Source organism: Bubalus bubalis, chromosome 7 (genome assembly GCF_019923935.1).
Source record: "Bubalus bubalis isolate 160015118507 breed Murrah chromosome 7, NDDB_SH_1, whole genome shotgun sequence".
NCBI classification, from domain to species: domain Eukaryota; kingdom Metazoa; phylum Chordata; class Mammalia; order Artiodactyla; family Bovidae; genus Bubalus; species Bubalus bubalis.
The window spans coordinates 55,901,845-55,919,680 of record NC_059163.1 but is presented as its reverse complement, the minus strand read 5'-3'; the positions used below and the strand labels follow the sequence as shown (position 1 = coordinate 55,919,680).

Genomic DNA, 17,836 nt, shown 5'->3' with positions numbered 1-17,836 from the left:
CTCAATACTCTCTCGGCTCATTTATAATTTCAGTGATAATCATTATCAAACACACCAGTCAAGACTCTCATCTGAGCTCCAGAAGGTTACATTCAGTGGCCTTCTTGACAGTTTCCTTTGGTAGTCTTAAATGCATCTCAAACTATGTCTAAAGGGCAATCTCTGATTTTATCCCCCAAGACTTGCTATTTGTCTCAGACATGGAACCATATAGCAGCCACTTACACAAACCAGGAACTTGAGATTCGTAAGTACTTTCTCTCCTTTTCATTCCCATGCAATCTATTTCTTCATTCAATAAATGTTGGTAAAGCACTGTGTCAGATCCCATTACTACTGCTGATATGGCAATGAACAAAAGAAAAAAACTCTTGTTCTCAGGGAACTTACACAGTAGTGGTTGGAGAAGAAACAGTAATAAGATAAGCAGGATATGTAGAATGTCAGATGGTAATATCTTGTCAATTTTATTCTTAAATATATATTGAATTCATTTTTCTATATTTATCTTTACAATACCACTTAATCTAAGATACTTTGTTTTCATATCAACTATTACCAAAAGTGTTAATTTTAATTGCCACTCATTTCCAACTCCTTGGGAACCCATGAACTGCAGCCTGCCAGGCTTCTCTGTCCATGGAGTTTTCTAGGCAAGAATGCTGGAGTGCACAGCCATTCCCTTCTCCAGGGGATCTTCCGGACCCAGGAATTGAACTGGGGTCTCTTGCATGGCAGGTGAATTCTTTATCAGCTGAGCTACCAGGGAAGCCCATTATCTGGTTCTCCTCTGTTTCCATGGGCAGGGTTTACCTGGTGGCTCAGCGGTAAAGAATCCACCTGCAATGCAGAACACGAGGTTCTGCATTTTGAGATGTGGGTTGGATCCCTGGGTTGGGAAGATCCTCTGGAAGAGGAAATGGCAACCCACTGCAGTATTCTTGCTTGAGAAATCCCATGGACAGAGGAGCCTGGCGGGCTGCAGTCCATGGGGTCTCAAAAGTCGAAAATGACTTAGCAACTAAACAACAACAAGTATCTATGGACACTGAGATTACAGCTCCCTTTTGCCATATATTCTAATATCGTGCTGTAAGCAGATGGGATATGCACTGTTTCTGGGTCAAAATGTACAAGAAGTGAGGCCCTCCGTTCTCACTCCTCCTCTGCTCCCCCAAAGGAGAGCCCTGATTCAGCTGCATTCCTAAGTGGCTACATGAACAGTGGGCTTCCCTCCCTGCCTTCCTCCTGGACAAAAATTGCAGTGTCTTCGAGTACATGAAAAATCAACTTATGTTAAAGACACTGATATTTGGGACATGATTTATCACTGCAGCAAAAGTTTAACACATCCAAATACAAATCCTAATGAATAATGCCTGGCATCTAAGCACTGCTTCATACATTTTTGCTGAATGAATGAACAAATGAATGTATTAATAATTACTGATAAAGATACTCTGTCCAAATATCTAGACTATTATTTGATTGCTTTTCCTTTTCTAGAAAGTAACATTTCAATCTTCCTATTACAGGTTGATATAAATGTATTAAACAACTCCTACAGAACATTGTTAGTCAATTTCTTAAAAATGTTTTTACTGGAGAACTACTTCACATGATGCTCTTATTGCCCACAAAACTATTATTATACCCTTCAGGAATTGCCTGGGTACCTGCTTCCCAGGAGTACCCAATTATTATGCTGTGCCAATAAGAGTTCTGTTAAAAACAAGCAAACAGATTTCTTGCCTACCATTTTATTTACCATATATTTTCATAGAAAGGGATACTAGAAACAAAAGCTAGAGAACTTGCAGTTTTTCTAGAGAAAAGAGGGAAAAAAAAAAGGAAAAGCAGCTTATAGCAGTGATTATAAGGCAGAGCTCGTTGGAACCAAACTGTCTGATTTCTGACAGTCTCAGTTATCAGCCCTGTGACCCTGAGCAAGTTACCTTACCCCTCTGTGCCTCCTCTCCCTAATCTCTAAAATGGGGATAATAGCAGTAATCTTTTGAAGGTTGTTATGTCTGTAGTGTGTGCTCAGTCATGCTAGACTCTTTGTGATCCCCTGGACCATCACTTGCCAGGCTCCTCTGTCCATGGCATTCTTCAGGCAAGAATACTGGAGTGGATTACCATTTCCCTCCTCCAGCAGATCTTCCCAACTCAGGGATTGAACCTACCTCTCCTCCATCCCCCTTAAGCTAAATAAATGTTATTATTATTGTTGGTGACTCACCACACTAAAACAGAGGAAGAGCATAGGATAGGATGTAATTCAGATTTTAACAGTTTCTTGCACAAGTTACACACCCTCTCTAAGCTTCAGCTTTTTTGAACTTTAAAATGAAGCTAAATCTAGCTTTCAAAGTCACTGAAGGAATTAAATGAAAAAAAAAAAAGCAAAAACAACAGCATAATACCTAGCAAATAAGAGGTACTCAATGAAAATTAGGCTTAACAGAGGAAGAAAGGGGAATGCATAAGGCAAAGAAAGACAACTGTATTAAAGACCAATTCTCAAGGACCGCCAAGTGCAAGTCAAGGAGTGTAAGTCTGCACAGAGTGATAAAGGCAAGAGAAGAGTCTCATGAATTTTCAGCTAGTGGTCCCAGTAAGTAAGCCATTTTCAACTAGAGATTATGATGGTTTATACACAGGCGCATGCACACATACAACCTAGATACTTGGATGAGGCTGATGATCTCTGTGGTCAGTTGACCCATTTCTAATTGGCCTAACAATGCTACAGCTCATGTGTTCTTCATGAGATCCCAATTTGATTCTTTACAAAATAATATCAATATTTGTACAGCTTTACATTGGAGCTTTCTAAAGAATGTCTCAGTCTTTCCTCATCTTACCATCTGACTTGCCTAAGGCTTGACAGATAGTCATTTCAGACAGCCAATGTATTTAAAGGGCATAGAAAAAAAATACTAGCTTCCTCAACTAAAGTAGCTAAAATAATGGTGAAACAGAGGAAAAAGAAAAGCCTAATTTTATTTTGGGCAACTTATTTTATCAAGGGGAAACTGACTTACTTCCCCTTTTCTTTACTACTACAGAATAATAAAAATAGCAAATTTGTTGTTACTTTCCTTTAATAAAATAAAAGGAACTGAGAACTAGTAAAAAAAAAAAAATGAAAAAGAATCGAAGGTGTTTAATGAGGTGAAAACTACAGAAAATGGAAAAATAAAAAAATACAAAAAATTTTTTACCTGACATAACTTGGAGGTTATGGTGTTTTAACTTGAAATAACCTTCAAATTGAAACTGAGCATACTTGAAAATAATGTTCAAATATAGTTTTCTCTCTAAGCTAATTACTACATTCAAATTAATTTATTTCATCACAAAGGCACAAACTTAAGAGATTACTGTAACAAGCATTCTGTAATATTAATCCTATAGAAATCAAGAGGAATTAACTCCAGGAATGGGAGCATTATCTTAAACACTTTTAAGATGAATATTTTAAACAGCTTGTATCAAGAATAAAACAACTTAGGAAGAAATTGCTATTTTAAAATATGTACATTAAATAACAGTGTTACATTTATGAAAAAAAAGTACTTACAATATCTTCTATTATCTCTTTGATAGCTGCCACAGCCAAAATAAATAAGAGAGGAACCAGTGTTGTATAGCGACCTGTTGGTGATACATCAGGTATTTGCTATTTGAAGGAAAAAAATAAATAAAAATGGAAGAGAAATTCAGTAAAACTAGCAAGTTTATAATACATTTGAAAACAACAAAGTCTTAATGCTTCTTAAATATGCTTCATTGATTTTACCAACTTGGTGGACTAACACCAGGTGAGCTGGAAGACAGTATATTAGTTTCATGGAAGCAGTCGTTTGTAGGACTAACACCTACTAAGGGGGACTGGTTAACTAAATTACAGCACATGCATTCAATATTCAGTTCAGTTCAGTTGCTCAGTCCTGTCCAACTCTTTGCGACCCCATGAATTGCAGCATGCCAGGCCTTCCTGTCCATCACCAACTCCCGGAGTTCACCCAAACTCATGTCCATCGAGTTGGTGATGCTGTCCAGTCATCTCATCCTCTGTCGTCCCCTTCTCCTCCTGTCCCCAATCCCTCCCAGCATCAGGGTCTTTTCCAATGAGTCAACTCTTCACATGAGGTGGCCAAAGTACTGGAGTTTCAGCCTCAGCATCAGTCCTTCCAATGAACACCCAGGACTGGTCTCCTTTAGGATGGACTGGTTGGATCTCCTTGCAGCACAAGGGACTTGCAAGAGTCTTCTCCAGTTAGGTTGGCCAAAAAGTTTGTTCGGATCTTTCCCTAACACCTTATGGAAAACCCTGAATGAACTTTTTGACCAAGCCAATAAAATTTCATAAAGCATTAAAAATGGTATTTTAGAAATACAATGAATTATATGGGGAAAAATATCCATACATTACTATATGGGTAAGCAGATAATAAAATAGATACACTTTATGATCCCCCTTTTGTAAGTCAATTAACAATGCTTGGGATAGAAAAAAAAAAAAGACCAGAAGGATACACACTCAAATTTTAAGAGAGTAGCTGTGTTTTCCTGGTGATGAAATAATAGAGGTTCAATTTTTTTCTTTATGCTTTGTTGTATTTTCTTACTCTTTTTACATGAACATATAGTACTTTTTAATAAAATAAACCTTTCTTTCTGATTACAACTAACCCAAGTTCAAAACAAAAAAAGCTTTAAAATGGTAACTTTTGCATTCTAAAGTTCATAATTGACAATACTGCTGTTCCTAAAATAAATTACTATTTTAAGAAAAAATCCTATCCCTCTTCACCATCCAAAACGAAAAGTCCTTGCCGTATTACTTTACTTCACTTTAAAATAAGCTGATGACAATGAATCAAAAGGCTTGAAGAGGCAGCAGCATTATTGTGACCTGGCTTACAGCAGGAGCCAGAAATGCCCACCCAAACCAGCTTATCTCTCTGCATTTAGATAAGCTTCAGAAGACTGGTCATGGGCTTAAGAAACACATTTATTAATATCTGAACACATTATTCTGAGCTAAGGTTTTACAACATGACTTTACCTGGAGCAGTGCAATAAAGAGAAAAAATGAATTAGCGGCTCTTCTGAACTGAGAGTAGAGAAATCTTGGAAGGAATGTGATTATGTTGTATTTTGCAGTGCTAGAAAACAAAAATGAAAAGTAGCATAAAACTTAATTACTCCACAAATAGCACTCACATTTACAAAATTCTATTATCACCATATAAAAAATTAGATGATGAACAACAGCCCTTTGTTTTAAACCAGAAGACTACTGCAAATGGTCAGTAACCTCAATGAAAAGGAGTGAAAGTGTAATAAGAAAGAATTTTTTGTTTTCAATTACAATATTACAAGTTAATCACTAAAGGGATGTTTCCTACAAGCTTTAATGATGCATAATAGCCCATCTCTTTGAACCCTGCCTACTAGGTAATGAGCACTAAGCTAAAATACCTTTGTTTAGCTCACAGGAAACATACTGACCACGCCCACTTGTAAATGCCTGCAAGAAGAAATTAACACATTGTCTCTGAGGATGATGGGAACCAGGAAGTATCTGACTTAACTCCCTCCACTTTCAGTATAAAAGCCGCCTGAATTCTAACTCAGGCAAGACGGTTCTCTGTAAGGGCGTGAGCCTACCATTTCAGTTGCTGATTTTCTGAATAAAGTCATTATTCCTTTTCCAACAACTTGTCTATTACTGGCTTGTCCTGAGGCAAGCAGCAAAAGCTGAGACTCAGTAACAAAAGGAATTGTCTAAGTAGTAAGAGTTTAATTTTCTGCATAGTTTCTTTTGTTCTCTTTGGCCAATCCCCTTGTTATCATTACTAGCAATGGCTTACAAAGAAGAGCAACTTTAGCTAAGGTAGTGTATAATATGTTAATAGAAAATAAAATCTTGCCCCCCAAAATCAACAATTTGAGCAGGACCAGAAATATAAAATTGAGATGGCTTCCCTGGACCACTTCAGTGAAATGGAGAGTTTTCTGGGGGTCTGTTTGAATTTTCTTCACTGCTGCTCTAGACACTTGAGTAGGACTCCACACTAAACACATCAGATGTGTCCATAATCAGGAAGATACCATCATTTAGGCCTCAGAAACATCCAATCGTCCTCTTGTTAATTAAATAGAAGATTAACCACATAACTCAAGCTCAGAAAAGTTACTCTAGAATTTGAAGGTGTAAAAATTAATTTTAAATGGTCATTTCACAAATCTAGGAGTTCTGTCACCAGGAGATCACTGGGCTGGCATGTGGTGGTGATGGGGGGTGGCGTTCACTTGGTTCCAGGGGCCACTCTGTGAACAGTGCTTCTAAGAGGTATACTTTACATTATTGTTGGAAGGAAAATAGAACAGTGAAGGAATTCTCACACCCTCCATTCCTGGACACCACACTAAATTCTGCAAGCGTCAAAAGTCAATATTCAAAGACTGTTTAACACAAAGGAGTTCTAAGAGAATTGCAAAGACTTCTTTTGAAAGGTGAAAACCTGTTCATCAAAAACAATAGTTCACAGGTCTATTAACAGGTTTAAGACAAAGGCACCTACCCATGAACTGCTTTCATTACTCAGATACTATAAATAGAATCGGCAGCATATGGCTGCTTAGCCTTTCTGCTCTTTCCTACTTTTATATTCTTTTTAACATCGCTTTATTGGCTAGAAGATAGAGAAACAGCTGATCTGCCCTCCTTCAAGAAGCTCTTAAATATTAAACTGATTTAATGAAAGCTCCTTGCAAGTATTTTCATTTCAGCTGGGCCAGGGAGATGCCCACCCAAGCTCTGTTGCAATAGCTGGTCCCAATCATTCTTTGGTAGTTCCTACCTGACATGGTTATTGCAGAATTTTGTCAGCTGGGGCTGGTTGATGAATATAGTCCTTATTTCTTCCTGGTCAGCCAGTGACGTCTTCTCCGAAACATCATCAGTCTTCTCATAACCTTAGAGAGAGAGAGAGAGACTCTTCTTATTTGATAAGAAATGCTTCATTGTATTATCCAGACCAAAACCACATTTCCTAATTATCCTAGGGCCTAAAATCTGTTAAAAGCTATATGAAAGTGAAAGTCACTCAGTCGTGCCCGACTCTTTGCAACCCCATGGGCTATAGAGTCCATGGAATTCTCCAGGCCAGAATACTAGAGTGGGTAGCCTTTTCCTTCTCCAGTGGATCTTCCCAACCCAGGGATCAAACCCAGGTCTCCTGCATTACAGGCAGATTCTTTACCAGCTGAGCCACAAGGGAAGCCCAAGAATACTGGAGTGGGTAGCCTATCCCTTCTCCAGAGGATCTTCCCAACCCAGGAATCAAACCAGGGTCTCCTGCATTGCGGTGGATTCTTTACCAACTAAACTATTGGGGAAGCCCATATGTTCCCCCCTTATTGGTGCTGTTTCTGTTCTAATAAAAAGAACCCCTCCCACATTGAACATTTCTACTACATTTATTAATAAAAGGCAGCATTTAAAAAAAAAAAAGAACTTTCATGAATGAATAAAAGTTTAAGATGATAAAAAAAAAAAAAGAGTCATGTCAAAGCTGACCCAATTCAAAAACAGTAACATCCATTTTTAATTTGTACTCTTCCCCAGAAATGGTCAACTTAGTTCTTTCATTACATATAAACACGTCCAAAACAGCACATAATTCTAAAATGGTTTATAGTTTTAGACAAGACTAACAACACAGAGGTAATGACAATACATTCTGAAATTTTAAACATACCATTTAATGCATTTCTGGTTTTTGTTCTATCTTTGTGGATAAAGATAGAGAAAAAGATAAACAGTAAGGTTTAAACAGGTAACCACCACAATGATCTAACTCACTATGATCATCTTAATCTTTCCAGTAATTAGAATTTATGTTCCCAGATGAACTTAAGTTTCTTAAGATCAGTTACCCCACAGTCACTAAAACAATGTAAATGGATACAGGCAATTTCAGTTGGGTAACATCTTGCTGCATTGTTGACAACACTTTTACATACAGCTTCAAGAAGAGCAGAAAAAAATTAAACTGCTTATTTTACTTTCTAGTGAGAAATAAATAAGACTGAATTAAATTGGTCCCTTACTCCTTTCCTAGAAAGAGTTGCCAACTGTACTTTATCTCAAAACCCCACTTTTCCTCTCTTTTCTGCCTCGCCAGTGCCAACTCCTCCCAAAAGCCCTGCCAATGGGAGGTCTCTTCTGAAGTATTCTCTGTGTTAAAGGCAGCCTTCCCTGTGTTCCCACAGGCCTCTGTACCTCCCTGTCCCTTGAGTCCGCCTCCTCTTTCAGAATGCAACTCCCCAGGGCAATTACTGGCTTGTCACTCAACTTCTAACACCAGTACCAACAAACAGCAAGTACCTAATAACTGTTTGCCGAACAAAAACCTAAGGACAAAGGAGTGGTTAGGAGGCCATTTTGAGAGCAAGTCAATTCCTCTCCACCCACTGATAAAGTCACCAATCACAGTTACGTGCTGGTAACTACTCGGCAATAAAAGCTTGCTAGTGGGCTTTGTTACTCTAGTGTTAATCGCTCAGTTGTGTCCCACTCTTTGCGACCACAGGGACTGTAGCCCCCAGGCTCCTCTGTCCATGGGATTCTCCAGGCAAGAATACTGGAGTGGGTAGTCTTTCCCTTCTCCAGGGCACCTTCCCAAATCAGGGATCGAACCTGGGTCTTCCACATTGCAAGCAGATTCTTTACCGTCTGAACCACCAGGGAAGCCTTTGTTACTCTGTGAAACCAGAAAACATTTTGGGCTTCCTACAAAGTGGAGGGAACATAGCGTAGGGACCAGGAGGGTGAGAAACAGTGTCAGGTGTGCAGATCAGTGCAAATAGGACAAAGCTGCTGAAGAATACACGAAAGGCAAAGTACAGATGGGGGAGATACGGCGCTGAAGAAGCACGGAGGGAGGTTTCAGGGGACCTCTCAGGCTTGTCAAGAAGTTTGGGTGGCATCCTCTGCTTGGCAGTGAGCCACTGAAAGCTTTCTATGTAGAGACATACAATATGACAATTACATTGTATACTCATCACTCTGGAGGTCACAGCGTTCCAAATCAGATACTGTCATGCTCATGGTACAGTTTTAGACTTATTAGTAGCTTTGTCCATCCATGGTCACACAGTTAATAATTATCAGTCACTATCGACTTAGCTGGAGAAGGAAATGGCAACGCACTCCAGTGTTCTTGCCTGGAGAATCCCATGGACGGAGACGCCTGGTAGGCTGCAGTCCGTGGGGTTGCACAGAGTCAGACACGACTGAAGCGACTTGGCAGCAGCATCGACTTAGCAGCAGCAGCATGCCACATTTTAAACACAATGGATTTTCCTCCTTAGTGTATACAATAAAAATTTCATATAGGGATTGTCTTCTCCAAAAACTCATAGTTTGAAACCCTAACCCTGGATGTGATGTTATCAGGAGGAGAAACTTTTACAAGATCATGGTGGGACCATAATAAGAGGAGTTAAAAGTTCCCCTTTTCAAAGAAGCCCAGAGAGATCCCTTACCCCCTCCACTTGTGAGGACATAGCAAGAAGATGGTCCTGTATTAACCAGAAGGTGGGCCCTCATCAGACACCAGATCTGCTAGTGCCTTGATTTTGGATTTTCCAGCCTCCATAAAGGGCTTCCCTACTGGCTCAGAGGGTAGAAAATCTGCCTGCAGTGCAGGAGATCCAGGTTCGATCCCAGGGTCAGGAAGATCCTCTGAAGTAGGAAATGACAATTCACTCCAATATTCTTGTCTGGAGAATTCCATGGACAGGGGAACCTGGTGGGCTATAGTCATGGGATCGCAATGAGTCAGACATGACTGAATGACTAACACACACACACACACACAGCCTCCAGAATTGTGAGAAATAAATTTGTTATTCACAAACTAGGTAGTCTATGGTATTATGTTATAGCAGCCAGAACAGACCAAGTTATAGATTATCAAATAGAGACATAGCAATATTAAAAGTTTTAAAAATCTTTCATTAGATTTTCCCTGAAGACAGCACAAAGACCATAGTGTACAGCTGATGGTACCTTGCTAGACAAAAAGCCTCAGAAAACTAGCTCCCCACTCTGTTCTGAACTGATATTCTCTAGTTGTACTTACTTAACATAACTGGATATTCTCAGTGGAGGAGTTAGGTATCACTCCTTACTCTGTAATTGTTATTGCATCTGCTTCCCCTGTTTCATTGAGAGTTTTCTAAATAGCATACCCATGGCTTAGAGTAAGCACTCAGTATATGAAGAACTAGCAGATGAGCAAAAAACATATTTAACAATATATCAAGTACAGATTTTTGTCTTAGATATAGACACAGGTTATCCAAGCCTGTAAGACTGACTCATAAATTCAAAATGACAATTAGTAAGTTTATGATGAGAAATAATTGCCATAGGAACTAGAGTAATTGAAGTCCCACAATCAGTTGAACTGAAAGTCCAATGACCAAGTGATGGTGTCTGGTGAGTACGTGAAGCAACCTACTGGTAGCTAGACGACATGAGCCAAACGGCGTTCAGCCAGCACGGCTTGATGCACTCAACTCCACAACAGGGTCAATGCACTGTAGGACCAAAAAACTCACAGCCTGTCAGAATACCTTGGCAACGGGGCTAGGATACCCGATCTGTTGGCCAACACGTCTCCTCCCCTCCAAAGAGCTGAGGAGAGTACTGCCAGTTTTTTAACTCCATGACTCACTCTTTTCCAGACCATCTCCATCTCCAAATTCAAACTGACATTTAATCTGCCAGTGGGATTACCATCCAAACCTGCAGGCCTAGGAACAAATGTGCCCCTCGTGCACAGAACTCTGCTCCTAGCATGTGCTGATCTTACACAGAAAAAAGAAGGCAAGCTCATTTTCCCCTTTGCAAGTTCTTGGGAGCAACTCAACACAGCCCCCATGTACACAAGGCAACGATGACCATGCCACCAGATACACAGTCCTTTTTCACATTTTGGATTCTCCAGGAGAATCACTCAGGCGTTTGCCCCATTGTCCTCAGTGTTCAGTCAGGCCTGTGACATCCACTAAAGCATCATTACTCTTCTGACACTAAAAGTTCTACAGGGCAAACCTCCGCAGCCACTTTCACATAGCTAACTCTTTAAGGATTACGAATGAGCAAGGGCTCCATAGTGGCTTCTGAAATACCTCAGCTTATTTTGATGTGACACTCCCCAAAGTCTACAGCGTCTTTTTTTTCTCTTTAGTTTTACTATTTAAAACAATTTTTACTTGATATTGGTGCAAAATTTATTAACAATTCAGGTGAATAGTGAAGTTCTTCAGTTATACATATATTATACACACATATATTCTTTTTCAAATTCTTTTCCCATTTAAGGCCAGCAAGAATCAAACCAGTCTCCCCAAATAAACTACTCTGGGCCAGCTTTTATTGGAATAAAGAAAAGGCCAAACAGTATAGACAATGATTCTCTAGTTCAGAATTCTGGACATGCTGAAAATTTCATATTTTGTGTTTTCAATATCCTAATTGATTATTTCCCCCAGCAGAAAAGCAGTTGTTTTCTGAATTATAGTTTATTTCAATTAATGATAAAATTACTTAATATTTCCTAAGCACATATCAACCTGGGGATTTTACTAGACCAAATTCTGCATTCTTGGTTATAAAATGACCAAATGCTACTTCAAGACTTTTGAGGGATCAGTAATTTCAGTATAAGGAAACGGAGTCATACACGATTTTTAGTTACTGAAATGTACTACTAGATATTACTTTGTATTACTAAATAAGGATATAGAAGCAACAACCTCCTGCAGACTATTTCAATTTTCAAGAATAATTTTCATGATCAAGAAAACATAAGATGATTGTGGGACAGCATCTCAATCATGGCCCCGAGGTGAACACTTGGTCCATCCTCCCCTGACAGCATTTATTATTAAACTCACTCAGTAGTTGGGAGGTGAGCTCTAGTTCTTCCACTAAGGACTTACATGATCCTGTGCACATAATCCCTAGGGGCTATTGCCTTTCCTTGTAAAATGAGAAATGTAAGCAAATACAGTAAGTCCCCTACATATGAACCCTCAAGTTGCAAAATTTCAAAGATGTGAACATATTATAAACCTATTACAGTACAGTACTGTATGCCCGACTGTCGGCCCTGTGAACAAACTGAACTTACGAGCACTCTCTCAGAACAGAATTTGTTCCCATGTTGGGATTCACTGTAATCTGAAATTCTCTTTCAGCGTTAAAATCCTGTGAAATTAGAATCTGCTGAGCACCAAGAAGAAAACAGTGAATACCTCATTTGTTCAGATGAACAGGGAAATTAAAAAAAAAAAAAATCTCCGTACTTGAGCCAGATGTTTCAGAGTAACATCTGCTTTACATAATCAGCAGCCAAAACACAGGCACAGAGTCAAATGGTGCTTTGTACTCCCAGTTGAGTCTCCACATTTGAAAAGATAAGTAGTGACTATAGTTCGCTGCCAGCACCCACCTGGCACCCACCCACTGGCCAGTGGCTACTGGGCTATCAAGGATGTTGACACCTAGTTTTCCTTTCTTCCTCTGCCCAGATACACGGTCATGTGCTTAAATGCACACAGTATGAGTAGAGAAGAAAAATGCTCAACACTTAAGGTGAAAGACTTTGCACCCTCTCACACAATTACAGCAGAAGCACATCTCTGAAAATTTCCATTTCCTGTCATAAACGTCATGACCCAACTTGCTCATTCATTCATTCAACATAGTTAAGTGCCTACGATGAGCCAGGTATTTTTTTTTTTTTTTTAAGCTGAAGAAACAGCTTAAAAGAAGGTTCCCTTCTCTTAGGAACTTACTTTCAAGAAGAAAGCAAGATAACTACAGATCATGATATGTAGGATGAAGGAAGGAAAACAGGTGATTGACAAATTATTGACAGAACTCTCTGTGCCTCAGTTTCACCATCAATATAATGGACTTGATAATGATACTGACCTCAAAGGAGGGTTGTGAAGGACATGGTAGTTAATAGGTATGAAGAGCAATGCTTTGCATTCAGTAAGAAGAGCTCAATAAATACTAGCTGTTCCCACTGTTGTTGCTGTTGTCATTACTGCTATTGGAGCTTTCTACTGAGCAGCAAGGGAAGGTCTCTCCAAGGAGAGGCTGAGCTGAGCCCTCAATGAGAAAAGATAGAAGACAGTGTGAACCAAACCAGGGAAGAGCAGGAACAAAGCCAAGGAGGCAAGCATGGCCTTGGCATTTCCAGAAACAGGAGGACCAGTGGTTGTGAGCAGGGGGAGCCATCAAACAAGAAGGGACAGAGCCAGACTAGCAGAAACAATAAGAAACTTGAATTTATATCCTTCGTGTGGTAGGAATCCACAGAAAAGTTTTAGGCAGGAAGATCGTTTTGAGGCCAAGTTAATTCAGGTAAGACAATGAGGCGTGGGTGAGACAGTGGTGACAGGGAAGAAGTGGATTATACTTGGCATTTTTTGCGAGGTGGAGCTGGTCTGCCCCTCATAGCCTCTCTATGTCTATCATCATTTCGTCCTGTCTGATGTCACACGTGCCCACTGTCTGATGCTCCAAACCAAAGCCCAAGACTGGAAAGAAATTTAGCACTTTAAATACAGCAAGTGATTAACCACTTCATAGAATTCTCTTTACAGCCAGAAAACTCTAGCCTTAGATAGCACACATCTTTCTCTAATTATATCAAGTTCAGCAATAATAACAGAAACACAGTCTAATCAAGGAAGGCATTACAGTGCTTGGGGGCACACACCGTGGAGTCAGAGAGATGGTTTAGGTCCTTAGTTGTGAGATATGGTCACCTTAGATGGATTACTTAGCTCTGACTGCCTACCTTCTTTCACAGGATTTTGTACAGACTAAATGAGATAATGGATATGTAAAAAGCACTCCAGACAATAAGTGCCTAGCTCTTCATGCACACATGTAGTTCAGCCACTGTTTTTCCTGTTGAAATCAAAAAGGCAGGCTGTGGGGAGAAGGAACAGGTTTTCTAGTAAGATCTGTGTTCTGATTCAGATTATGACACTTCTATATAGCACTGAGAAAATTATTTTACATCTGAGCCTCAGCCTCCTCACATAAAATAGGGTTCACACGAGGATTAAATGATCATGTTAGCAATGTAGCAAAATACTATCATCCAACTGGTCCCTGTCACCCTATCCTCTATCCAGAGATTATAAAGCTACTCTCTCCTTCAAAACGTTTGAGATGAGAAAAACGAAAAGTCTTAGGGACCTACCGAGGTAGGTACTAATGTTTAAAATTTGGGAGGATAATATTTAATTAATGTTGCGACCAGTAAATAAATCTAGAGAGTAAAATAACAGATTTTACCCTATGATTTTATAAATTAATATCAAATAAGTACATGTTTTCCTAAAATTGTCATCTGTATGGGGTTATGCAACAGAAGCAGGGGTGGGTAGGTGGGAGGGAGAAGAGAACAAGACACAAAACCATTCTGTTGCCTGGTAATATGGTTCTGAACCAGTATGCTTTTGCAGGCTTGGCTTTATCACAGTTATAAGCAAGGCTGTAAATGGAATCAGAATATATATATGGCCTCCTAAACATAATCAGGAGAGTCCAACTATTAATATATATCCTTTTACTCAGTGGCTTCTAATATTAGACCATATTGGTTTCTTGTATTTCCTTAGCTAGAATGAAATCTTTAGACAACAGTCTAATATAAAAATACTAACTAGAAAACTAGCCAGAGACTTTAAAGGCACAACTGCAGAATTTAGGTGTGACTCAAGTTAGGTGCTACTCAGTAGGAAGTTATAAGTATTATCCATGGTCCTTTCCAAGGTTTAATAGGTTTTTATTTTGTTCGCTGGGGAAAATAAAAATAAACTACAAGTCCTTGTTTAACAATTTTTTGTTTTTGGTTCCAGTGTCTGGAGTAAAACAATCTTTGGTTGAACAATTTAGACATTTATATTTTAGTTATTGTGTTTTTAGTGGTTACCATATATACTGTTTACATAATTAGAAATACAGAAGCAGTTACTAGAGCTACAAAAAAGACTTGAAGTCCCATATTCTGCATTGTTGGGGTGGAACAGTCGTTTCAAACATTCGATTGTGAGCCTGACTGCAGCTGTTTCCAGACAGAGAGGGAACAAAAGGAAGGAACCACTACTCTGGCAGCAATGAACTAGGTGCTTTAAAGGTTAAAACGTACATACTACAATTTCAAACATGGCATTGAAGAAATAAACACCTTTGAAAGCATGGAAATTAAATAGAAGCTACTCAGCAATGCATCTCAAATTTCTATACCATGACTACAATAGCCAGAGGGGAAATGAAATTTTCAGTTGCATCAATACACCTTCTTGTTCCGAATATTGATTCAGGCTCTATGCAGTGAACATCTGCTGATCATTCCAGTTCAGCGTCTGCTTCTCCTGAAAAGAACTGTTGGTTTTCCTTGGAGAACTCCGTTCCCCCTACTGTAGGCAGTGGGACTGGTCCCTCAAAATACAATTCCCCTTTTTGACTTTAAAGGTGGGCACATGACCCATGCTAAGCTAATCACAGGCAATTTGCCGTTTTGACATATGAAAAGGCTAATAACCATGGATAAGATGGATTCTGAGGCCTGTCCATTAGTCCAGCTGCTTTGCATGCTCCTTTATCTTCCTGGAAAAGCTTTTCACTTGATTCTGGGAACTATTCTACCTACTTGAATATTATGAATTGTATGAATTGAAGCAGAGGCATTTCAGTCCTCTGCTAGACGCCAAGTCCTGTCCCAATGTCCATTTAAGTATGTAGGTGGGCATTGACACTGGACCCAAACCTGGTCTCTCTTCTTCAAGGAGCTGAAACCTATTCTCTGTTCCCAAGTCAAGCTGGCTTTTCTGCTCTGCATGGAACAATGACTTGGAACCATAAGCAATTACCCTGCCCCCCAAATATTATGAAGCTGCCTGGAACCCTTCCCAACACACCCTGCTTGATGGATCAGATCTCCTCTGATGTTAAGAGCTGCCCAATCCAAGTCCTGAGTCCAGTACATTCTATAGGTCTTTCCACCCTAAGGAACTTGCACAACAGTCAAAAAGCTTCCCACACACCCAGCTTCTTCTCTTTTACCCTCTTGTTCATGCAATTGTGATGTAAGCTCATTATCTCCAAGCCCATTTAAGTTATAACAAAATGCCATAACAAAGAAGATCCACTTACCCAGATGATGTAAAACACAGTTATCAGCTTCAAAAAATTGCTTTTCATGTTACAAAGAGTTCACTCCCCACCCCCAACAATTCTTCTCAAAATGATGGAGAAACTTTGCTCTCATATGGAGAACTGCTGATGGTCAGCAGGCCAGTGAGTTGAGAAGCCAGGATAACATTTGGAAATGGGTAAAGTCCAAGTCCCTTCTAGAGCTTTAACACTGAGGGATGCATTTATTCATTCCATAGGTAGGCTTGCCCTAACCTCTCCCTCTGACCCCATTTCTCCTCTACTGGCCCTATTCCACCTCAACACAGTTTTTCCAACCATGACTTTCTCCTGCCTTGTGGGTACTATTAGATGTCAAAGCAGTCTCCCTAACCAATCTTCCTTGAAGTATCATCTGAAAAAGCTTTGAATATACAGTGGTCTTTTGACCACTCCAATATTAATCGGTTCACCTGTATCCTGAGGTATACGTCAACTGAGAATACTACTACTAGATATTACAGATGTACCTGACTTAAACTCTGAGAACAGCCCAGGCACGAGGGCACATGTCTATCAGGTATGCTATTCTGATATGGAATAAATAACACTTCAAGAAAGTCCCTTGCATACAATAAGTGTTTACTAAATTTTCTATTTTATTATCAGGCATCTAAAAATTCCCAGAATTTTATAGTCTTATCTCCATCCTGATACCCATGAATATATCTTCCTATCGGGACCTAGCATTACCATACATGGTCAACTGGTATTTTTCTTTAAGTGTATATACTTTGGGGAACTGATCTAAAAATAAACAAGTGTGAAAATCGACATTATTTCTTGTTTAAAACAGGAAAAAAAAAGTGGTTTAACACTCCCTGTACTCATGCTGAACTGCAACAAGCTCCAAAATAGCACAACAAATTCTGAGTGATAGACACCGAAAAAAGTATTCCTGACGTTCAGAGGAAAGGCTAATCTTAAGCAATATTACACGGGAACCTACCTATGCACGCCTAGTGTTGGGTCTCACACATAGTAAGCACTCAATTTCTGTGGCTCCCAGCTTTGGATACTAACCTAGAGAAACAATCATCTTGGGCATGATGAGTCACTGCAAATACTAAAGAAAACACTAATGCCAAATCATACTTAACAGGAAAAGGAGAACAATGAAAGATAATATAAATGTAATGATATCCCCTTAGGGATAGTCCACAGATCCTTCGGTCAGACAGAAGAATAAGTGGTATGTTCCCAATATAGATTAAACATTGGCACAGAAACAGACTGAACTAGCAATGAAGGGTTTCAACCACCAGACACACATCCGGCATCTCCTAGAAGCCTCAATTAGCTAAAAGCATCATTGACTCGTCTTGGCAGCAAGCTCATCACTTGAGAAGGTACAGGAAATAAGATGAGGAATTGTTACCATGGACTGGATTCTAATCAATGCAGAAGTGATAAGGTTTAGAAAACCTAACTGTACCACGGAACTTTTGGTAGTTGGAGGGGAATACCAGGCTAAGCCAGACATATCTTCTAGGTTAAGAGGATGTATTTCAAATTAGTATC

The 17,836-nt window shown here is 39.4% G+C and overlaps 1 protein-coding gene across 6 annotated transcripts in view; it reads right to left on the bottom strand.

The window, feature by feature from the left end:
- Positions 1-17,836, bottom strand: part of ATP8A1 (ATPase phospholipid transporting 8A1) — a 235,296-nt gene that overhangs the window by 196,582 nt on the left and 20,878 nt on the right. For 5 of the 6 annotated variants that reach the window (XM_025290107.3, XM_025290109.3, XM_025290108.3 and 2 more), the window contains exons 2-4: positions 6,879-6,993; positions 5,078-5,177; positions 3,587-3,685 (exon numbers count right to left, since the gene is read on the bottom strand). In XM_025290107.3, coding sequence (XP_025145892.1) covers positions 3,587-3,685; positions 5,078-5,177; positions 6,879-6,993 — 314 coding nt within the window. Of the gene's footprint in view, positions 1-3,586; positions 3,686-5,077; positions 5,178-6,878; positions 6,994-17,836 lie in introns of those variants that run through there. The other variant, XM_025290111.3, reaches the window with a different exon arrangement.